Source organism: Nymphaea colorata, chromosome 6 (assembly GCF_008831285.2).
Source record: "Nymphaea colorata isolate Beijing-Zhang1983 chromosome 6, ASM883128v2, whole genome shotgun sequence".
Lineage (NCBI taxonomy): Eukaryota > Viridiplantae > Streptophyta > Magnoliopsida > Nymphaeales > Nymphaeaceae > Nymphaea > Nymphaea colorata.
Window position 1 is genome coordinate 16,235,234 of NC_045143.1, and position 23,600 is coordinate 16,258,833.

Consider the following 23,600-nt stretch of genomic DNA (forward strand, 5'->3'; position numbering starts at 1 on the left):
TGAACACTAAGACTTGCCTCCGTGTACATCTCCACATAGAGTAATGCAGTTTTGGAAAATATACACTACAGGGCCCCATATGCCTTATAGAATCAGGTTACTAACGCCTTTATTCGGATGGCTAAACAAACAAACATGCAAAGGTTAGCAGCAAAGGAATGTAACACTGTTGTCTAGTAAGAAGGCCAGTAAGGAAAATATAGTTTTGTCAGCTACTACCTCACAATCTACATCCAAAAAATAATAGTTGGTCAGCTTTAAAGCCCACACTATCTCACAATCTACATCCAAAAAAAAAGTATGGATCCCCAGGACTTGGTTCTCTTCTCTTCCCAGCAACATGTGATTCCATATTTAAAAGGTTCCATGCAGCTGTCATTGTTTTCAAACTCATGCAAATGAAACGACCAATGTGATACAGAGAGGTCTCCTCGGTGAGCTTCAAATTACTTGGTCTTTCGACCATTCTTTGCATAGTCATTAATCAGATCCACCACATCTTTCCAGAAGTAGCCCTCAACTAAAACCCCATCTCTAGTGAACCTGTCACGTTGCACACAAAACTCAAGATACATAAAAACGAACTAGAAGCAAAGATGCACACAAGGTGATGAATGCACAAACCATTCGGCGACACTCTTGGCGAGCTGAACAGATGCATGAGCAGAGACAGACTTTGGATCTGAACTGGCTACTGTCAGAGTGTATGTATCAGAAAATCTTGGCAGCTTGGAGGAGACCACTAAACCGGTGCTGTTGAAAGATCCCTGACCATAAAATCAAAAGCAACAAAACATATCAATATTATGACTTGCACAAGGTTTTGTATAGGAAGCATAATACTATTGGAACTTCCAGCAAACAAAAAACATAAAACATGAGGAGATGCAAGCACAATCAGCAACATCACAGGGTCATTTGTTAGTTATGCAATAATGACGACATCTGTCAATCTCTTATTAAACTTGGCATATCCATATTCACTTCCTATCCAACTACAGAATCCATTAGAATATACGGTGAGTTCATTTCACATGTATCAACAAGATTGAGCCAAAAAAACCAACAGCATCTGCTACAGCTTGAGTTCCATCTTGCCCCAACATATTCACGGAAACACCAGAAAACTACGGAGAAAGATCAGGTGACCCAAATTCAAAAGTGACCTGAATACCCGTTTGTACTTTGTTGCATTCCATACAACTGGTTTGAAGGTCATCATCTTAGGTGAACAAATAATGACCTGATTACCTGTTTGTTGCACCCTACAACGGTTTCTGTATAACTGGTTTGGAAATCAAGATCTCATGCTTCCCATTGATTTCTTCGTCGCTTTCTGTGAAAAAGAAGCTACTTCCTAGTATTATCAGTGTGATGCTCAATGAAACCATGACATCAATCTCTGAGAAAAAAGCAGTTCTCCCAAAAATTTCTAACCTGCGTCCATACAAATGTACTTTTGCCCAAAAAACTCTGACAAATTTGTCCTTGAACAACCTATTTTTTGTAACAGATGAGTCATCTTTCCTGAAAATAATAATTATCAGCAACCAAAGGAAACACATTTCTTTTATTTCCAGCCACACAAAAGAAACAGTCAACTAATTAGTCTACTGTCTAATCCAATACAACTCCCTCCCCCAAACATAGACATCCTCGAGCTTTTGCTGTAAATGTGAACAGTGTAATACTGTTTTCCATTGGAAACAAAAGTTAAAGGCCTTAAATCTGTTCTCAAGAAAAGTATTGATATCTGCTTCTAGTCAAAGTAATTGACAAGACCAGCATTATCAACTGCTAATCAGAAATCACTGGGATGAACAACCTAGACATACAAGTGGACTAAAAATGCTTTCTGAGAAGCCATTTTCACAAGTTTTACAATAGCAGCCTTCACTAGCTAATGATTATTAGGGTTGTCAAAGATTCGAGCTATTTGAGATCAACTCATCTATGCTTGACTCATTTATTCAACAGTTTGAGTTCCACTCAAAATCTCAAGAAGTTTATTTTAACGAGTAAGGTGAGCTTGACTCGCCGAACTCGTTATATTGAATCTTTCCCAACCTTACCACAAATGGTACTGTTGGCGTACCGGAAGACTTATTTAACTCATTAGGTAGGTCTCTACTTCAAACCCACCTATTGATCCTTGAAAAAGAAACATTTTCAATGCTCAGCTCAAGGTGGCTTGAGCTTAACCAAGCCAAGCTTGAGATCTTCCAGGATGAGTTTAGCCGAGCTCGAGTTGGTGAATTTGAGGCCACGTCGTCGTTGAGTTAAGCTAGATCTGGCTCAACTCGGCCCCTGAATGCCTCTAAAGAGGCTCAACAACACTTCAGAGTTGTACTTTTCATTCACCAGCAGCAATTTCAGGATTCATTCACAACCTATACTCAGTATAGCTCAGGAATTCTCTTCCAAATACATAAAGAAAGTTAGGAAGCAACAAAAAGACTCAGTAGACCCAATTTAATTACAATGCATCTCGACTTGACTGCAAGTGACCCACGCATGCACAATCAGAATTTTGTATAGCCCTATTTCTAGAGGTGATTTTATCCACCTGAGCCAGAATAATATGAATCAACCTAATCCAACTATCCCATCTGAGCTACCTACAGGCTACCTATTATCTCAGATGAGGCTGATCATAATCACAACTCACAACTATCATTTTTGAAATCTTGGGTTATTCTAAGAGGAAGTGTTCTCATTGGAACAAATTGAGAATATACGGAAATCACACGAGGGAATACGAGATGCTGCACATAACGTGCTTTCTTTGAACCCACTGCCTCCCAGTTTCCGAAACTCCCTTTTTGAAGTCCTCATTCAGGCCTTGTTTCCTGTTTTGACTATCATGTACACTTGATATGATTGATAATCCTAACCAGATCCATATGTTGTGTTTTGAATCCTTTGATTCTCAAATTTCAATTATTTGAGATCTTGATTACACAGGGATAATTACTTTCTAATTAGAAAAAGGAAATTTCCTCCCTGATTAATCTGATATGTGTGCATTTGCATTTCCAAAAAAAGCTTTTCGAGATCAAGAGTCAAAGTATTTTCTGGTGAGTGACCTTTGCAATGCATATGCTTCCAAACCACTAATGTTATCCTTCAGGTGTTACACACCTACCGACAACCAGTACAAACATTTTTTTAACACTCATATCCCCAACAGGTGTCAAAGAAAAAAAAAGGAGATAGCATGATGATGGCATCAAAGAACTTGTTTTGACATTCTTGCTTGAGGATGATGGTGGTCGTTGTGACAGTTAGGACATGAATTTTGATACCAATGATTTTGTATTTGGTATAACAAGACCGAGAATGGAGGCGACAGTGGTAGCCAACCTACGTGACTATTTTTTTGAAGAGATCTCATGTTTGGGTGACTGAACAGCCGCAATTCTCTCACGTAAGATTGCAGCCATGTGGTTGACGGAGAAAATCCAACTCATCCCCATACATGAACTGAGCAAAACGATACACTTGAACAGCATGTTTTGAGTTAGTAATTTTCAAATAAGAAACAATACATGAAGTTACACCTGATAGCTTAAGAAATGACATGGTAAACATGCTTAAACTACGTCATTGCCAGTACATTGATTTACAGGAATGTTCTTAATAAAGGGCAACATGATAATTATGTAGGCCACGAGCTCTAACCTGCAGGTTGAAGATTTTCCTGATAAAAATATCTGCCCCATTTGCAGAGTAACCCCCTCCCCCACCCCCAAAAAAAAAAAAAAGTATCTCTTCTGAGACAAGTCTTTGGTTGCACTGGACCGAGAGACTCTACCTATATCTGGCTTAGTCAGAAGTTTGTCCTCTATGACCGGAAACCCAGCATAAAACAAATCCATTCCAACTTACTTGACAAAGGTATATCAGCAAGACTAAAAACCCAACATAAAGCAACTTATATTCCACCATATGTGACAAACGTATACTATCTGGGACCAAAATGCCCAACATAGAACAAATCCTATTCCACCTTATGTGACAAAGGCGTCATCATCTGGAAACAAAAACCCCAACATAGAACAAATCCTATTCCACCTTCTGTGACAAAGGCATCTTGACTGAAGATAACAACTGTCTAAACTGTACAGTGAGATCCAAGATACTGTAATATGCAATAATAGCATACAACCATTGATTGATTTTTCATATCAAGTTGAGAAAAGGAAAAGCAAAAGACATCATATATATAAATACAAAACTTAAGTCCATCAGAATCATTATTCAAAAGATAGAAAGCATCGCACATTTTCAAAACATATGAGTCGTCTTCCGATCAAAATCAATTCAAAAGACTTACGGTCGGGGGATATGTAAAAAGTATCGCATTCTTCTCCTTGGTGTAAATGATCAACTGCAACAGACCGTTGAAGATCACATACTTGCCAGAGTCAAGCTCCACAAAAGCTAGTTCAGACCAAACACGAACACAAGTACATAATACTTTCACAAAACACGAATATAGTGAATTGACGGAATGGGCCGCAAAAAGGATATAATATGATGCAAACAATGAGAAAATCCCGATTGGCCGGGAATTTCTTAGGATAGAACTGTGCAGCCAGCGCAATGGCTATGATGATTACGCCGATTAACAGCTTGATGTTACTCAACCGCACATCCTCCGCATACCCTTGGCTCGTCACGATCTACAAATATGCAAATCGAAATTTCTTTTTGTCATTCCAATCTCACCAAAAGAACGCCTAGATAGTCTAATACAAGAGAATCACCACAAACCCTACAGATCTTGCAGACAAGAACCCCGATCGGGAAGATGACGATCTAAGGAAACACAAAACCCTAGATAGAACGAAACCTGAAAATGAAATAGATTTCAGGTTACCTCCGTGACGGTCTCGTCGAGGACGTGCTTGATGGCGTGAGGATCGTTGAGATTTGCTTTCTTAGGGGTCTTGGAGGGAGAGGGCTTGCTCGCCATCGTCAATCGCCCGGGGAATTATGACAGAGCTCTATCGGGCGTTCGACTTCCCGAAGACTGCGCTATATATATGCCCCGAGGTCCCGGGATGTAATAAGGTGGGACTGGGGCTCGGAAAATTCATCCAATAGTCGGGTTTTTTCGATTTTGGACCCGAACCTAACACTCCACCTGGCGTTAAAATAAGGCGATGAGCCGAACCCACGTAACTGGACCCGAAAAAGAGTTCCCTTTCCCCAGATGGAACGTATTGTATAAGATTGAGAAGATTTCATCATAAATTTTACATAATACTAAAGATTTAGAACATTTCACCATTATCTTTTATATAGTATTAAATGTATTATCGAGGACACTGGTAGTGGTAGCTACCAGACGTTCACACGACACCTGAGGCATGATAAGAATTTTTCAAGCCATTAATTTTAAGAAGATCGTATAATGGATATTAAATTCAAACTAATAGAAACACTGTACTGCTTTCAAGATACTAGAATACCCTTTAATGGAGAAAATAACTGAGTTTCTTTTAAACAAGAATCTTTATCTTTTTTTTAAGGGCATTTCAATATCTTAAAAATACAGTTAGGTTTTTATTTTTATCAAGTTAATTTTTAAAATATTATCTATTTAAAATCAAGTGCATTGAGAGTTCTCATCAAGTCTAACATACGAAGGTACTTTCCACATTATCAATTATGGCATAATACATAAAGGTCAACGACAGGAAATTCATATTTTTATCAAGACTATATATGTACTCCACTTTATTTGTTGATCAAAAAGCATTTTATTTTAAACGGATCCTAGGCATAGTGCTCCAACATTTGGATGCGTTGGTCATTGAGATAGTTAGGATGAGTGACAGACTTACAATCCATTTCCCATAAAAATGGGCCAAAGGTTCCCACTTTCTCACGGCCTTGCCTTTGAGGTATGAGCTCTGTTACGGTTAGCAATGGCATCAGCGTGTTATTCCAACTTAAGATACAGTGACATAGCATCCTCAATAGTCAAATTAAAAATGTATCTCTTCATATATTGTTGGGCGGACGGAAGAGAAGAGGTCAGCTGTCTAAATTGTGAAAGCGCAATGTACACAAAAGCTTTACGACCCTTTTGGGTTGGATCAAATGTTACGAATCCAACATGAATGAAAAGGACCATTTACGACGTTCGTAGAGCGCGGCGGCTTCGATTGCCCATGCGTCGATGCGGCGCCTCGCAGCCCTCTGGGTACGTCCAACAAACCTGGAACATAAGAAGGGGAGAAGATGATGAGATAAGCCGCGGGGATTTTTGCAGGGCAGGCGTTTCCATTTTCTTGTTTGCTTGGGCGCTTTAGGGTTTGTTTCATCCCCTGTTTTATACCCGTGGGTGGCGGCCTCGGTGCGTAGGGTTTAGTCGCTGCTGGTTTTCTTCCGCTTCGGCTTTCAGATCGTTCATCTTGTCCTGTCCCATTTTTTCAATCCGTTGCTACGATTGCGGTTCCTCGTATAGCCTCTTTAGATGGCGGAGGTTATGGATATGCCTGCAGAAGCCCTAGATCGTGGACAGGAGAGGCAGACAGACCGGAAGGATAAGACATCCGAGGAACTACCGAGGAAGAGGGACAGGGACTCGAGGGAGAGGAGGGACGAGCGGGACTCTAACCGGCGAGGCGAACATTACGAGCGGAACCGGTCTCCGTCAAGGGACCGAGACAGGGAGTACAGGCGGCGGAGCAGTCTTAGCCCTCCACCTTACGTCTCACGGGAGCGCTGGCATTCTCCTTCTCGTCATTCCCCTCCACCGTTCAAGCGTGGCCGGAGGGGTGATGGACACGATCATCGTCGGAGTAGCCCTAGGGGTGGTTTTGGTTCCGACGACGGGAGGTAGGATTTTCTTCGATTAATGCCACCTGATTGAACGTTGATCGGTGGTGCAATGGCTCAAATTGTGATTATGATGTCCCTCTGTTTCCATTTCGATTATAAGTCCTGTTTTTTTAAGTTACTGCATATTATTTTGGTTTCACTAGGTATGGCATGCTCCTTCTTCATAGAGTGTTAAATTGTTGAGGAAACTGGAAAAAAGGACACCTCAAGGACATATTATGAGTTAGAATTGTACATGCTACTACTGGTTCAAATTGTAAGCGATAAAATGATATATGTGATAGAAGACTAAAAGTTTTAGGAAATGCAAAAAACAAGGATCAATAATTTTAAGAATTTTGTAGTTAAGTACGTAAATCATGAGAAACAACTACAAATAAGGCGAATGAAACACACTAGTAATCGACAATGGCCTATTTTCATCATTTTAACATAGTATAGTCAAGAAAATATTAGGAATAAACAAGTAATTAGATATCTAATATCTTGTAGTCCAAAGGATTTGGCGGTTGTAAAATGATGGATATGTATAAGGATAACAAATGAGTGTTTAGCTACTGAACGTTTGGCGTTTGCTTTCTCAAGATCATTTTTGTCTTGTTTGAATTTCTATTAGAAAAATTATGAAAAGCATTTTTAATTTTTTGAAATAATTCAAATGTTTATTATACCTTTTTTATTAATATATTATTTATTCTTTATGTTTTTGCTTTTTCACTTCAAGATTTTGTTTGAAAAAGCCATGTATTTCTATACCGTGTTGTATGTATCTTATGATACAACTTTTTACCTATTTTAGAATAGGTAGAAGCTGTATCTTACGTTACAGATTTATGATATAAAAAGCTGAAAGTTTTTTTTAATAATTTGAACTTCATATTAAGTCTGCCATGAAAGCGATTTTTTTCATTTTCTTTAACACTTAAAGTAAAGAAATAAAATTTAGGGCTGACTTGTGCAATTGCACTGGACTGGAGCCTTCTTGTTTTGCCACATAAGAGCCTATGACTGTCCTCCAAAACAATAACTTTCAAGTTTGTGACTATTAAGTTACTTTGGTGGAAAAAATAACCACTCACCCGGAAAAAAAAGGAAAAAGTCGTGTTCACTAAAAACTTACTTATTGTGACACCCATTCAAGTGCCAATAGTAATTTACTTATTGTGATACCCATTCAAGTGCCAAGAGTAATTTAAGTGGTCAATTTTGATTATTGTTAGTGAAAGTCCCTATCATCCTTTGTGCAATTTTTATTGCAGATTTGGTTATGATTATATTGGAAGAGGCTATGATAGAGGAGGCGGGAGACCTGGGTACCATGACGAAAGGGCCCATGGGCGGCATGGTTATCAAGGTAAGTGCTGTTTGGTTTAGAAGTCAAATGATAATTGGTTAAACCGTTAAAATGTAGGGAATTTGTCTTCATAAGGTGACCCTGTATGTATACATCACTGAAGCAAGAAAATACTTGTGTCCAACTTTCATAATTCGGCGTAAAAAAATGTTGTGATGCTGTTTGTTTCCTACAATGCTGAGAACAAGTGTTTGCTATGCTATGGAGGATTCACAGAGTCCTCCCTGTAATTAATTATGCCTAATATTTAACAGATAAGATTTGTTATCTCTTCATAAATAGTAACTTTATTGATCACACCTTTTCCCAATTCATTCAGCAGGCTTCATTTTGAATATGTAAACAATAAGCGAGCTAACTTAAAATCTTGGTTGTCAAGGCGCCCAGGTGCCAGGCAGCACCAAGCGTCTAGGCAGGACTAGGCTTGCCTAGGCAAAGAAGGCGACTTTTTTTTTTTGGTTTTTTTAGCTATGTTAGCCATTACATAATAAAATTATGTAGTTGCTGACTGTATTGTAAGCTTCTATTCCAAGTAAAACTTGAAAAACTGTTATGTTCTGTTCTAATTGAATGATTATACTTTGTAAGTAAAGCCAAAAATTAAAACATAAAAAACTGTTCTGTTCTTGTTTACATGACAGATTGACAGAGCTTGTTTACATACTGGAAAACTGTGCTGTTCTGTTCTAGCTGATGCCTTAGTTTGATAGACAAAAGAAAACACGTCATTCTTGTTTACATGCTGGACAATGCTTGCATTTCTTATAGACTAGTTATAGACCTTATATACTATTTCATTTGAATCATTCAAACAAAAATCATATCAAATCTGTACATATAAATACATTACAAGTTTACAACAGATTGTACATGTAACATATAATATACATATAACACACAAAACACCCTCACAAATGAGAAAATAAATCTGTATTCAGGTTGCAAAAGTGAGGTCTGCATATATTTGTCTGATTACTAGACATGCACTAAACAAGATAAACTGGTGGTCTTTTTTACCATAAACTTAGGTTTTAACATGGGGTAAGAAGGCTGGCATAGGTTCTATAAAATATGTTTTAGAGCACACAAGATATATACAGAAATTCATTGGTTTTATAGAACATGTACTTAACGTATGGTTGGAGCTTCTGCTTGATGAGTTGATATAGAATATGTAATTAACGTACAACAAACTGTACTTAAAGAACAGAAGTTATATAATATAACTGCATATAGTATAAGTATATATGGTATAACAGTGTACAAGAAAATTACAGGACTTAATTTGAAGGGAAGGTGATTTTTCACTTTCCCATGGTCTAGGCGCACCTAGGTGCGAGTCTAACACATGTCACCTAAGTGATGGACTTAGGCAATGGGTGTGGACTCACGCCTGGGCGACGCCTAGGCGTTCACTAGTGCATGCCTTAACAACTAAGCTTAAAATAGATGAAGGAATCCTGAAAAAGACAATATGTATAATATAACATTTCTTTGTCATATTTGCATGTGCTATTCTATTTGCATCATTTATATTTTCTGCTGATGATCAAGATGATGAGTGGTCATTTGATTAGTCAACATGTGGGAGAATAAGTGGGATTTTGGTTCGAAAAAGTCATGGCACTGCAGTATTGTTGCTGGAGAGTTTTGACATGTTCAATCTTCTGCTGAGTGCTACTGTTGGGCAGTTGCCTTCAATAACTCCCAGTTATGTTTCCAAAGCTTACTAATTTCTGAATTATCATTCTCAAAAATTAATGTCCAACATGCTCTTCTTGTTATCCTAATCAGAAGAGGTAATTCATGAACTTTTGACAATCTTTTGCTGCTCCATTGAGAATAAAAAAAGAGATAGAAAACTGGTGAAATCAGTAAAATAAGAAAACAATCAAGCTCAAGTCCTATTGTAACTTTCTGTTCAATACAAACACACGTTGGTCATTATGAGCACATGATATAATAAATTAATAACGCTTTGCTTGTGTTCTGGGACACAAATGTACTCTGTCTTCTCCCTGACATACCTAATCTTTCACATCCTAAACTATCTGTTGTCTGCTAGTTATGAAAACTTATCCCATTTTTACTTACTCAGGCAAGACAAACTAGAGAAATAGGTGGAAAAACATGTAACAGTGGTGGAACTGCTGCTGACCTAGTTGGATGGACAAAAAATGGTAAAATAAGAAAACAATCAAGCTCAAGTCCTATTGTAACTTTCTGTTCAATACAAATACACGTTGGTCATTATGAGCACATGATATAATAAATTAATAACGCTTTGCTTGTGTTCTGGGACACAAATGTACTCTGTCTTCTCCCTGACACACCTAATCTTTCACATCCTTAACGATCTGTTGTCTGCTAGTTATGAAAACTTATCCCATTTTTACTTCTTACTCAGGCAAGACAAACTAGAGAAATAGGTGGAAAAAGATGTTAAAACAGACAATGGTGGAACTGCTTCTGACCTAGTTGGATGTTAAAAAAAAAAGTTGTTGCATCACCTGCTAAAACCTCCAGGTGTAGGTACCTGCTATTCTATGTCAGTTGCTAAAGCAAAATCCTTTACCTGGTTCTCACCTTCTTTTTGTGGCTAGTGGTGATGGTTTCTATGGTTTAGGACCTTAGGTTACATAAGTTTCATCCATTCGCCATGTACAGTTTTACTGTTTGTGTACACATCCGATTCATCTTGCATTAATAGTGCATCAAGTCACAGAAAACAATTACTACATGAAGAGCTGGTTTTATTTGCTATATATGGTTAATTTTGTTGAGCTTTATGTATACATTATATTTCATCCGTATAAATTTTCTCTTCCTCTGTTCATTTTTTTCTTTCATTTCATTTTGCATCTACCAAAGTATTCGACCAGTTGGTCTTTTATATTGCCAAAAAAGTTGCTCTTAGCGGTTAATAATCTTTTGAAAGGTTGCATATATATGATCACTAGTAGGTACCTACATATGGTTGTTACTTGTTATTGATCATGCACATAACTATTCAACCTCAATTTCGTATAAAAATTTTACTGCTTTTTGAATTGATGGTGTTTAGGTAGGGATGTGAATGGCTAAGCTTTTGACTTTTTTTTTTCTGTTTTTTTCTTGACAATATTGAATTCGGCCAGATTAGATTGCTGATGTACTTAGATGTAGCGATCTACATGATCCAAGTTCGACTGATTGAGATCAAGCACAGCTTGGTCAATCTCAACAAATCTTCATTTAAGCCCAAGCCAAGTATGAAATGTTCGATATCTTAAAATTGCACATCCAGAATTCTTACAATAAGCTTTGAAATCCAAACCTTCAACTTGGAAACCTTTAAGAATGACTCTTAGGCAGAACTTATTTTATGTGTTAGTTATGTAACACATATTATATAGAATTGTATGTTCTTAACAAGCGTGTGTTCTTAACAATCGTGTATAAGTCGGGCATAGATGAGTTTGGCTTGACATGTTAGTTTCTTGAGTTTAGTCATTGACTCAAACTTCACTCGTTAATAAACGAACTGTCTGAAGGCGAGCTTGTATGAGTCAAGCTTGAGTTGCTTGGCTCATTTTGTAGCCGTACTTAGTTTATCTAATCTGAGCAGTTGGCATGCCTATGTTTGAGTGCATTTTTCACTTTTGGAATGTAACTGAGTATGAATAATTATTTATTTATTTATTTGTGGTGTTACTTTTTGCAGACTGGTCTGATTCTCACTTTGTTGATCGCTCAAACACAATGGGTGGCCCACAGAGGTTTGGTTCCCCTTTTCTCCTTTGGAATAGATAGCTTGTGGTGGTTCTTTTATTTTGCCATTTGCATCTGAATATTTGTTTATTCATTAATTTCATAGATTGTATGTTCACCAATGGTCTTTATTTTGGCCAATTTTCTGTTCCTCTCGTCTGTATATTTCTGATGACTAGTAGAGATGTGAGATATCTTAGCATACAAAGAAACACCACATTCTTGGTTCATGCGATTCAGACAACTTGTAACATATGGAAACTTACCTTATTCAAAAATCTTTTAGAGAAACGATTGAGCAGCTCGTACAAAGTCTTCCATTATACAGTTAAAGCAGGCATAGAGCAGCCTAGACAGGATACAAGGTAACTGGTTGGGTGCCCTCAAACAAAAGTAGTCGCTTTTAATTTGTAACTCTTAATATATCCTTTTCTTGTTCTAATTTGTAATGTCTCTCTTGAGGTTTTTCCTTTTTTCTCTATGTGTGTTTGGTGGGCTAAAAGGGAGGGGCATGGTTTTGATGCTACCTTTTTCCGCACCTTTGTACCGAGAGGACCACTATTGCTGCCTTGGCCCTTTAGGGTTTTTATTTTCTAAGTCTCTCTCTTTCTTTTGGCTGTGTTTTTCTTGTTTGTTCAAGCATTTAGAGTCTTGATTCATGATTTTAGGATGTTATGGGGATTTGTAGTGTGTGGTTCACTAAGGTGACTGTTAATCTGCTTAAATTAAATGTCTATTTGGTTCTTGATCATTTGGCTGTTGGCTAGTGAAAACTCTGTATAATTTCTGTGATCTCATGCTGCTGTTTTGCTTCTTCCGTGTTAGGAGCACAATGAACTTAATAGTGTTCCTGCATGCTTAAATGCTGGTAGCAAGTTTCCCATATATACTGCTGGAGACTTGCTTCATTATTATAGTGTGGTAAAGTGAGACCTGTTTAAAACAAGTTTTCTCATGAGAAATGGTGCTTTGTATCATTAAATCAGTTTTTCTCTTTTCCGTTGCATATCTGAAGCTTTTTCTCATGCTCTTTAGAGTTATTTTGTTGGTTATACTTTCTGAAATAAACTTTGTATTAGGAGAACTAGTTCTTATCTCTAAATGACTTTTTTTGTTTTGAGTTTTATTTTACTGGTTGCACTTTGTGAAATAAACTTTTTTTTTTGGTTGCTTCCTATCCATGTTTCATTATACTTCCCCCTATAATTTTGTATCTGGGAAGGGCAAGATTCTAACAGTGGGGGCTGGTACATTATGGATTAGAATTTTGTCCCTGTAGCGTGGCAATTGATTAGACTGCATTTCCAGGGAAGGTTTGATGTCTTATAAGCAGTTCATTTTGGAGCTTGAAGATGATATTCTGCCTGCGGAAGCTGAGAGGAGGTATTAGGCGATTAATGCATTTTGTATACAAGGAATACAACATCGCCCCTTTTCTTCTGATTCCTTTTGTATTTATCATTATTTTATTTTGACTTCATAGAAGTTTTTGTTTTAAGTATCTATTGCAATTGTCCAGGTATGAAGAATACAGGTCAGAGTATATCTCAACTCAAAAGTGTACCTTTTTCGACACTCACAAGGATGAAGAATGGTAACTTTTCATATGCTGCAGCAGCATTTTGGCGATTGTATGCGTTCCAGACTCTTATGGTTTATTTTCTTGTTAAAATACAGGCTAAAAGACAAATATCATCCAACAAATTTGCTGACAGTCATTGAAAGGTTAGCTTCTGTTGTTGAGCATTTGCACTACTTTGTTTTTTCTTTTAGCCAGTGGTAGCCTTGTCTCTTCTGCTATCAAGTGAAGAAGTTGTATATTCTTGCACGTGACAATCTTCAGCCAATTTTGTGCTCATCAATAACCATCTCTGGGGCCCCTATGGATTGAGAAACTTGAATGCAATTACTGTTGCATCTTACTGTGTTCTGCTGATGGTTCAGGGAAACAGTTTGAGTTGAATGCTCAACATACTGTTTCATAGCCTTACCTTTCAAGTGATACATATATCAAGTTTTTCCTGACCATTATGATATAATTCTGAAAGTGTTTCTTTCGTTGACAGGAGAAATGAAAATGCAAAGGCTCTTGCAAAGGAGTTCTTGTTGGATTTGCAGAGTGGAACAGTGGACCTGTAAGATATCTATTTTTCTGGTTTCTTCACGAGGACTGTATTTCTGCCTTTTCTGACTATTGTTATTATGTGTTATGTAACCAGCGGTCCAAGTGTCATTGCTTTATCAGCTAAATCTGGGCCAGGAAGTGAGCCTAATTCAGAAGATGAGGCAGATGCCACTGGCAAAAGAAGGCGCCATGGTAGAGGCTCTGGCAAAGAAAATGAGCTTCTTTCAGCCGCTCCAAAGGCTCATCCAGTTAGTGGTGAACCAAGGAGGATTCAAACTGATGTTCTACAGGCACAGGCTCTTGTATGGAAGCTTGATGCTGAAAAAGGCATTGAAGACAATGTCCTTAGTAGTGTGGATCAGGACAAGTTGGACGCTGAAAAATCTCATGGTGGATCCATGGGTCCCATTGTGATTATACGTGGCTTGTCAACGGTCAAGGGATTAGAAGGTGTTGAGCTATTGGATACTATTTTGACATATCTGTGGAGGGTTCATGGCCTGGATTATTATGGTATGACTGAAACCAATGAGCCTAAAGGTCTGAGGCATGTAAGGGGAGAGAGTAAGAGCTACGGTGGGGCAAATGTATCTTCTGCAACAGAGTGGGAAAAGAAGCTTGACACTTTATGGCAAGGAAGATTGCAAAGGCAGGATCCTCTGGTAGAAATGACAGCAAAAGATAAAATCGATGCTGCTACAATTGAAGCGTTGGATCCTTTTGTTAGGAAAATAAGAGATGAGAAGTATGGATGGAAATATGGATGTGGAGCAAAAGGCTGCACAAAACTATTTCATGCAGTAGAGTTTGTGCACAAGCATCTAAAATTGAAGCATTCTGACCTTGTAATGGAACTGACTTCTAAAATTCAGGAGGATCTCTATTTTCAGAACTACACAAAGTAATTGCTAGCTTGTTACCTCGTGGAATTGTATATGGAAGTATCCATTTTGAACTTTTCAGAGATTGATAATTGATTGTCTTTGGCATTGCAGTGATCCCAATGCACCCGGTGGCATGCCTGTACTTCAACAGCCGGGAGTGGTATGGAACTATGTAATTAATGATCTTATCAATTATCATGCATAGCTGAGCATGCTTTTTTGCACATTTTATGTGAATAGATTGTGGTTGCTGGCAATTTTTTGCCACATGCATGTTCGATTCATTATCCATTTACCTGTGGATACGTTGGCCCCATCTGGTAGAATGTTCCAAGTTGCAAGACAGTAGCTCATCATTGGGATACATGTGCTTCTCTGATATGATAGATTTTGGAGATTTTTCATGACCTTGACTTTTGAACAATATGTTTATGCCTTGTGTATGTGGGTTTTTTATAGGTTTCCCTATGGGCATCTCTCTATTCAAGTTGTTGTTATATGAGATTCAATCTCCTTGTTTTTTTCATCCAAAATTTATGTTATGTGTGGGATATTGTTTTTCAAATTCTTCAGGATTCATCTTTGTACTTGCCTTTTGTGGTTGGTCTCATTTATTCGGGCATGACGATTGAGGTGAATGGTCAACCATCGTTACTGAAAACTTATGGTTTTGTTTTTGCATTTTGTCTTCCTCCTTGTGCAGAAAAACAGACCACACAGGCGAAGGCTTGGTTCAGATGGGATGGGTCGTCCAAGAGAGGAGCGCAGTAGTAGGAGGGAGCATGACAGGGCTGATAGGGTTAGTGGAAGAGAAAGATATGATCGAGGTGAAAACTCACCGTCTCATGATTATCAATCTGGTGAACATCCTGATTCTCCGCTTCGTGATGCTTATGGTGGCCCTGGAATTCGTGGTGCACCCTTCAGCTCTGATGCGCCTCCTCCCCCGCCTGTCTTAATGCCAGTGCCTGGTGCTGGGTATGTTTTATATTTCTTCTTTTTGCATTTTCTCATCACTCCTTGTGCTTTTGTATGTGAATTTCACGAACTGGATACTTTCGTAGTCCTCTCGGTCCATTTGTTCCTGCGCCACCTGAGGTTGCAATGCGAATGTTACGAGATCAAGGTGGTCCAGGTCCCTTGGAAGGAAATGGTGGTGCACGAGGTAGGATAGGGCGTCCAGGGCCTTCTGCTATCGGTGCAGGTCCCATTATTGCTGCTGTTCCTCCAGCTTTCGGTCAGGACCCAAGACGAATCAGGAGGTGGGTTGCAAAAACATATGATTCTTCTAACGTCTAGGTTTTGCAGTTGAACTCTTTGGTGCTTCAGTTGCTGGTTTTCTTGTTTCCTGGAATTTTTAATCTTACGAGTATGTTCATGCTTTTCCAATGCCCATCTCTTGTTGTTGATGCAGTTATCAAGATCTTGATGCCCCCGAAGACGAAGTTACTGTCATTGACTATCGGAGTTTATAGTTTATTTTGGATGTAGATCATCATGAAATTAGATCGATTCGCAGTTGGGGGGCATGGTGCATGCTGTTCACTGTATCGGGAATGATTGTGGCCTTGATTTTTTATTTCTTTGTCTCTGTATCATAGATGCTATGGTGCAGCTGGAAAATATTTGAATGCAATCATCCATTTTTGCCCCCTTGTCTGTTAATGTGCGTGAACATTGAGAACAATTCAACTGCCTGGAGCCTTGGCCCTCGAGCAAGTGCCTTGTACTTTCCTGCTATCTTTAGCTAATTATGTGTTGACATCAGGGGTCCTGGTCTTCACGGTAGCATCGCTAGACGAAGACAACGAACTGCCAAACTTCATCTGCCCTAGTTAAGGATAACGAGGTTTAATTTTTTTTAGAAATTTAACTGTTCCCTTCACTTGTGATCAAAAGCGTGCTTTTGTGCAGTAGCTTATTAGGATGGCCAGTGAAATGAAAAAGGTTGAAGGACGAGCAAGTTTTTGTTATGTCCTTATCTTCCCAGTGTCTTTGCAATTTTTCTAAAAAAAATGCTCCCAATAAAAGGATAGCCTCCGCCGGGAAAAGAATGACAAATAATATCATTTTTCATATTTCATCCGACAATCGGAGAACGTGCATTATGGATTTAATTAAGGGTACCACTTTAGGGATCCAGCAATCGCTACCACGCTACTTCGGGTCGCAGCAAATGATAAACTGAGAATCACTTGATTTGGTTAAGAAGCAAAGCTACTGTGCAGCAGTCATTGCAAAAAAGCTCATCTGGCCATGAAATGATGAAACCGACTAATATATGGAACCAGATTTCTCTTTTGATCTTGCAGATGCATTTGGCTGCAAGATGGCAATTCAATTGTACGGAGATATAAGAGGCTCCTTATCAGCACAATCATTCTCTATTGGACAAAATACACGATCTTGTTATCAATGTTCAAATGCGTGTCACCTTAGATTGATGTCAATGGTTGGGGCTTTCATAATTTAGTGGTGATACCACTAGGTTGCGTTAAACACTGCGACTTAAGGTCACCAATAATCACTACAGGAGCACTTTCCATCCACGAAATGATGAAAGCGACTCACATCTCGAACAATGATTTCTCTTTTGACAATCTTAGAAATGCATTTGATAGCTAGATGGCAATCATCACAGACACGAAGATTTTTCATAACCCTGACTGGTGAATCAGCTGGAACATTCAGAAGCCCAAACACAATCGCAAGTTTCTCACTGTGATGTGCCAAACAGTATTCCTTCTCTTCTATGTCCATATCATGCAAAACTGAACTTGTATCAGGCACGTACCCATATGCCTTCATCTTAACTGTCAGTTTCTCCAAATACTCATTAATCGCACTCCATTGAGGACTCGATCTGTCACCGGCACAAAACTGATAAATTTGGTTCTTCATCTCCAGCCAACTTATGCCAGGCTCCTTCTTCACTTTGGATTCCCACATGGTTTTCCTAACCATGGTAACATCTTCCCATCTCTTGGCATCTGCATGAATGTTGGAAAGTAAAACATATGGAGCAGAGTCTTGAGGATCCAGCTGAAGAACAGCCTCAGCAACCCCCTTTCCGACCTGTGCGTTCCTATGAATCTTACAAGCGGACAACAAAGTTTTCCAAATGACTGTATCAGCTTGTAGAGGCATCGACCGGATCATGGTCACAGCTTCATCCAAATCACCAGAACGGCCAAGAAGATCAACCACACAAGTGTAGTGTTCTAGCCTCGGCGCCAACCCGTATTTTTCTTTCATCAATTTGAAGTACTGCTGCCCTTCCGCCTTCAGTCCACTGTGGCTACAAGCGTAAAGGACATTCAGGAAGGTTATGTCGTTTGGTTCCATTCCTCCCTTTTCCATCTCGTTAAACAGCTTAATTGCATCTCTTCCACGCCCATGGAACCCATATGCAGCAATCATTGAACTCCAAAGGACTACATCGGCATCAGTGGTTCCAGAAAATGATTTGATCGAACCATCTAAACAACCGCACTTTGAATACATGCTGACTAATGAACTTTTTACTGATACAGATGAATCTGTACCAACCTTAATCGCATGGGCATGGACCTGCTGTCCTTGACCAAGCGTTGCAAGCTCGGAGCAAGAACTAATTACGCTCACGAAGGTGACACGATCAGGTTTGAACCCGTTGCTCCTCATCCATTGATAGTGTTCCAACGCCTTCTCCGGGTACCCACTCTGTGCGCGCCCTGCTATAATCGTGTTGCAGGAAACGACATTCTGCACTGGCATGTCTCCAACCACCAACTCTCCCTCACGAACACACTGGCATTTGATGTACATGTGAGCTAGCGAGCTCCCAACGCAGACATCCGACTGAAGACCAGCTTTAACTGCCATCACATGAAGCTGCTCCCCCTGCCTCAGTGCTTGCAGTTCAGCACACCCTTTAAGAACACTTCCAAGAGTGAACTGATCAGGCATGATGCCCATCTTCTGCATTGTAACAAGAAGCCACAGCCCCTCTTCATGATGTTCATACTGCACCAGCCCAGTGACCATCGCATTCCAGGATGCTAAGTTTCTCTCAGGCATTCCTTCGAACACGTCCAACGCGAGCTCCAGGCAGCCGTTCTGCACGTACGCGCCTAGCATGATATTGAAGGACATGGTGTTCCGATGAGGCATAACGTCAAACAATTGGCGCGCGTATTGCAGGCCGCCACATTTTGAGTACATATTCAGAAGATGGTTGCAGAGAAACCGGTCCGAGGACAGTCCCCTCGTGAGTATGAGCGAGTGTACCTGCATTCCCTTCGCAAGGGATCCATTTGGAACGCACCCTTGAAGGAGAAGGGAAGCCAACCTCGGGTTCGCCCATAGCTCCGGTGGCGCTGCCTCTACTGCTTCCCTTAACCTCCCTTGCTGACAAAGATCAATGAATTCCTCTCCGTCCTTGGAGGAGTGTGGGGTGCTTCGAGTGACGAGAGTGCGAACAAGAAGGATATGGAAATTCCGGCGCCTGGACAGAAGGCTCAGAAACATGAAGAAGGCCGTTGGCGGCGGCTGCCATGTAAGGGGAAATTCAGCAAAGGGAAGGCCTTCCAAACGCCCATGCGACGAGGGGCCACCTGAGTCATACGACCGAAGGCTGAAGGGGGCCAGATATCGGGTTGGATTCCTATTAGATATCCGAACGCGTCCGGAGCAGGGATAGTGGTCGTTTGGTAACCTGAGACGGTTTCGTTTTACATCTCCGGTTGGGCTTTGACCTGTGACCTCCAAGAAACAAAACTCTCTTTCTCTCTCTCGTCGCCGGAAGCGATGGAGTCGTCCCCTTCGCTGCCCAACCTCCTGTTGGACGTTGACCTGACGATCGTCTCCGCCAAGCACCTCAAGAACGTCAACTGGCGGCGCGGCGCCCTCGCACCCTACGCCGTCGCCTCCTGCTTCGACGATCCCAACTGCCGCCTACCCACCACCGTCGACTCCTCCGGCGGCACCAAGCCCGTCTGGAACCAGCGGTTCGCTCTCTCTATCTCTGTGTGCCGTCCGTTTCCCATCAGCTTCCTCACCTTTGACATCTTTCACTCCGACGATGACATCCACCCGTCGTCCTCCTCCATCTCTGTTGCATTCCCGCTCGTTGTCGGCTCTGCCCGCCTCCCCCTCGACGACGCCCTCTCGGACTCTCCCCGCCTCCTGACACTCGAGTTACGCCGCCCCTCTGGCCGCCCGCAGGGAAGGCTCAAGATCAAGATCGCCGTCAGGAAGCGGCCGCTTTCAGCGGCAGGCGGATATCCGCCTCCTGTCCCTGCCCCTGCCCCTGCCCCTGCCCCTGCCCCTGCCCCTGCCCCCCTGCAGCCGAGAGGCTATCTCCCCTTGCCGGAGCAATTGAGGATGCCCGTTGGCTACTCGGCTCCTCACCCCATGGATTTTGCACCGCCGAGCCCTAATTTCTTCTCCGATTGCCATTCCCGTGCTAAACCCTTGGCTCCTTCATTGCCGCTGTCGCCTCCGCCTCCGCCGAATCATTATTGTGACCGTGCAGGGTACGATTCCGGCCCTTCTGCCCCCCTGTATTCATCGCCGTCGGCTTCTTCGTCCGTCAATGGCGGGAATGGGGTTAAGAGGGGAAAGAGAGGGAAACTATTGCTGGGGACCGGGCCGCCCCTTGGGATGGTTGCAGGCGCTTGTGGTGGTATAGTTCTGGAGGAAGGGATGAAGAATGAGAAGAAGAAGGCCGGCGAGCGAGATGCAAAAAATCCTGCTGGAATGGGCAGGTGGCCAGAGCACTATGGTGGTTATTGATCAGGGTTTCAGAGGGGGAAATGCTCCGTTTCATAGATCATGGTGGTTTCCTCAATGTACATAGTTACTGTGATACTGCATTGGTATTATGCCTGTATTTCTATTTTGTTTCCTTGCCAGAGAAAGCGGCTTGTTTCCTCTCGAGTGATGTTGGTGAGTTTCTGAAATGATCAGAATTGTGAAGTCCACGTTTGAGTTTGGTTGGGTTACTACAAAAGTATGACTATGAGTACTCGGGCAAGTATTCTTGTATTTGTGCATTTCTGGATGAAAGCTCATCTGTGCTACCGGTTTTCAGTCTGTGACTTTCTTGTTGCTGGTTGCTGAATATCCCGAATGACGAAAAACTTCGCTTTACCGTAGGTTTCGACTTTGTTGGCAATTAGAAAAGCGGACAGGTGATTCTTAGGTTCTGGACGATGCGATGTTGGTTACGTGCAAGTGGGTTGGGAATGACTGTTTTCCAATCCCAAGTTTGAGTGACGAATGTTTCGTTTTTGTAGAGTCAATGAGGACTTGTGAGGATTAGCTCCTGAACATCTCGCAAACTTGGATAGACGATCCAAGGTTAAGAGAAAGGGCACCATCTTATTGAGTGATGCCTTGCCACTTGAAAGTTTGAAACATTCTAATGAATGCAGTGCTCCTTTATTGGTCGCAAGTTGGTAAACTGGAGTTTTTATTACCTTATGAGAGCAAGACCTGCTGTGATCCGAGCTAAGAAGTAAATTACTGATCAATACTTTTATAGAAAATATTGACATTTTAGTTTGGAGCTATATTTGAAGGCGTTGGTAAGAACATGGCAAGTTGGATGATTATTAGTTAAATCTACTAAAGCTTTGTGGACCTGATGTTGCTTTCTGTTAACTGCTATCTGGCATTTGATATATGTTAGCCTTTAATGTCTGGCATCTGTTACTTGGCCTACTCAGAAAAATTGTTTTTCAGTGTTGTATTATGTAGTGAATTGAGTGAAATGAACCAAAAGTCTATCTGGATTCCTTTCCTTCCCTTTTCCGCTAGTATTGATGATTAGGGTCAGAATGAGAAGAAAACTGCGACCCTTGCTTTGGAGTTGGGTTGATTGACTCGAATCAGTAGATCTAATGTCTTTCTCCACCTCTTCTTCGCCATTGTTCTTCCCCTGAGCGCCCTCCAGACCAAGTAGATGCGTTTATAAAGGGAGACTATTTTCCTAGATTTGCATGATTATTCGTGAGCTTTTGTCTCATAATAGTGAGTTGTTTACTACATATAGTTGCTTGCTTGTTCTTCGACAAGGATAGCAAGGGTATTTCGGGTTGCCTTTATGCTTGTGTTGCCCTCCATTGTCAGTGATATATTAACCTCTGGAGGCTTTTTATAGTGGTTCAGCAGAAGGACAAGCAATGCCTTTTAGTCCCTTGCCATGCATGTATATTGCTGTAGAAAAATGGTACAGATGGTGTCTAATGCTCTCTATATGCTTAAGTCGCTCTTAGCTTTCCAGAGCCCTGTCGTTGAATCGATGAAGCCCATTGCATTGGCTACCCTAATGTAAGGACGACAGTCTTGAAGCCAAATTGGCGACGGCTCAGATATTTTAGATCTACATCGGTGCCAAAGTGATAGCTTATAATACAGTTGCAATAATTCAGTCGGCGAATTATACCGTGGACAACCCCGTCATCGAGTTTTCTAAATACGGCACGATCAGGGAAGGAATTGGAAGCATAGAAAAGGTCCATCTCCACATGAGGTGCAATTTCATGATGATTTTTAGTAGCTTCTGCAGGCTGTCGTGGATTCGCCCCTGCGTGTTGCAACTTGAAATTGGGGGTGGCAATTAAAGCCGTGGGCTAAGCATGTAAAACCTTCTTCCTCAACTATCTTTCTCGGTAGCTAATGGTTCATTGGTTCGGTTTTGGTACCAGAATATATTCTCAACTTAGGTAATTGTAAGTGGGGATAAGGCCATCAATGAGTTTTCTGGAGAAACAAATATGATCTGGCTCAGCAGGTTGGGCCGGACAGCACATAAAACTTGGCACATCTCCTTCCCTCTCTCTCTCTCTGAAATAAAAATATAAATATAAATAGAAACATATATACATAAATGCAAAATAAAATCCAGCTACTAAGAGTTACGAGAACCCCATCGGAAAAAAACTTAAAAGACTGTAGAAGGGCAATGATGAGACTTGATGCAGTGTTCTTCACTTGACAAGTTCCACTGACAGCTCTTTTTACCATACGTTCACAATCCTTATCTGTAATTGCTTTGAACTAACATTCGGCTACCGTTTTGTCATGTTTTGCACATCGCCGGCTGTAGGATTTTGACTGTAGTGATTGAGAACTCTAGTTGTAAAAAATCTCATTTTGAAGAAAAATCTTGTTGGGGAAAAAAAATCTTTCATAATGTATAAAATCATTTTTTTCTTCAATGTATCAGAAAAACAGTATTGGACTAGATAAGAATGTAATGACTGTAGAATATACCTGGGCGATCTACATTACATAAATATTATAGAAATATTAGCTTCATCTAAGGACATATTCTCCTTAGCTGGAAAGTAATTACAAAAGCGGAATACATGACTTTCTTCTAGAAATAGTCTTCCTCATTTGAAGTTGAGCGTGGCCACCGGATTTTTTGAGAGCACGAGGAAAAACTCAAGCAGCAGAACGATATATTTCTTTTGGTTCCTGATCTAGAGTTTTCAACCGGTGATCCTTCTATTTCCCGCTTAATTACCTCAATTTAGTTGTACAGATGATTATTGTGACCAGCAGTTGAAAGAGAGTCAATTATTTATCTTACAGGCAATATTCACTATATCCCACTGTTATGTAAAGCAGATTGCTTCCTCTG

The 23,600-nt window shown here is 40.5% G+C and overlaps 4 protein-coding genes across 4 annotated transcripts; 2 read left to right on the forward strand and 2 right to left on the reverse strand.

Annotated features, from left to right (window-relative positions):
* Positions 1–189: 189 nt before the first annotated feature.
* On the reverse strand, positions 190–5,043 carry LOC116255624 (signal peptidase complex subunit 2). Its single transcript, XM_031631496.2, has 5 exons — positions 4,883–5,043; positions 4,534–4,685; positions 4,337–4,418; positions 625–767; positions 190–543 (listed from the first exon to the last, which is right to left on the reverse strand). Exons 1-5 carry the CDS (start codon positions 4,976–4,978, stop codon positions 447–449), a joined length of 570 nt encoding a protein of 189 aa, XP_031487356.1. The 5' UTR covers positions 4,979–5,043; the 3' UTR covers positions 190–446.
* A 1,048-nt stretch (positions 5,044–6,091) lies between these two features.
* LOC116255623 (serrate RNA effector molecule-like) lies at positions 6,092–16,620 on the forward strand. Its single transcript, XM_031631495.2, has 12 exons — positions 6,092–6,852; positions 8,115–8,209; positions 11,913–11,967; positions 13,268–13,342; positions 13,479–13,553; positions 13,637–13,684; positions 14,026–14,094; positions 14,179–14,985; positions 15,080–15,128; positions 15,672–15,946; positions 16,033–16,230; positions 16,383–16,620. The coding sequence occupies exons 1-12, from the start codon at positions 6,488–6,490 to the stop codon at positions 16,441–16,443; spliced, it is 2,172 nt and encodes a 723-aa protein (XP_031487355.1). The 5' UTR covers positions 6,092–6,487; the 3' UTR covers positions 16,444–16,620.
* Positions 16,621–17,248: 628 nt separating this feature from the next.
* On the reverse strand, positions 17,249–19,483 carry LOC116256670 (pentatricopeptide repeat-containing protein At2g41080). Its single transcript, XM_031633078.2, has one exon. It carries the CDS (start codon positions 19,475–19,477, stop codon positions 17,483–17,485), a length of 1,995 nt encoding a protein of 664 aa, XP_031488938.1. The 5' UTR covers positions 19,478–19,483; the 3' UTR covers positions 17,249–17,482.
* A 104-nt stretch (positions 19,484–19,587) lies between these two features.
* LOC116256673 (uncharacterized) lies at positions 19,588–21,040 on the forward strand. Its single transcript, XM_031633083.2, has one exon. It carries the CDS (start codon positions 19,757–19,759, stop codon positions 20,741–20,743), a length of 987 nt encoding a protein of 328 aa, XP_031488943.1. The 5' UTR covers positions 19,588–19,756; the 3' UTR covers positions 20,744–21,040.
* The last annotated feature ends 2,560 nt before the right edge of the window (positions 21,041–23,600 follow it).

What these genes read in the sequence shown, in the direction of transcription:
- LOC116255624 (XM_031631496.2), bottom strand. Translation starts at nt 4,978, where the DNA reads ATGGCGAGCAAGCCCTCTCCCTCCAAGACCCCTAAGAAAGCAAATCTC. An exon ending in CTCATTGTTTGCATCATATT is followed by an intron (nt 4,419 to 4,533) that starts ATATCCTTTTTG and finishes TGACTCTGGCAA; the next exon opens with GTATGTGATCTTCAACGGTC. An exon ending in GCCAAGAGTGTCGCCGAATG is followed by an intron (nt 544 to 624) that starts GTTTGTGCATTC and finishes GCAACGTGACAG; the next exon opens with GTTCACTAGAGATGGGGTTT.
- LOC116255623 (XM_031631495.2), top strand. Translation starts at nt 6,488, where the DNA reads ATGGCGGAGGTTATGGATATGCCTGCAGAAGCCCTAGATCGTGGACAG. An exon ending in ACAATGGGTGGCCCACAGAG is followed by an intron (nt 11,968 to 13,267) that starts GTTTGGTTCCCC and finishes CTGCATTTCCAG; the next exon opens with GGAAGGTTTGATGTCTTATA. An exon ending in ACTCACAAGGATGAAGAATG is followed by an intron (nt 13,554 to 13,636) that starts GTAACTTTTCAT and finishes GTTAAAATACAG; the next exon opens with GCTAAAAGACAAATATCATC.
- LOC116256670 (XM_031633078.2), bottom strand. Translation starts at nt 19,477, where the DNA reads ATGTTTCTGAGCCTTCTGTCCAGGCGCCGGAATTTCCATATCCTTCTT.
- LOC116256673 (XM_031633083.2), top strand. Translation starts at nt 19,757, where the DNA reads ATGGAGTCGTCCCCTTCGCTGCCCAACCTCCTGTTGGACGTTGACCTG.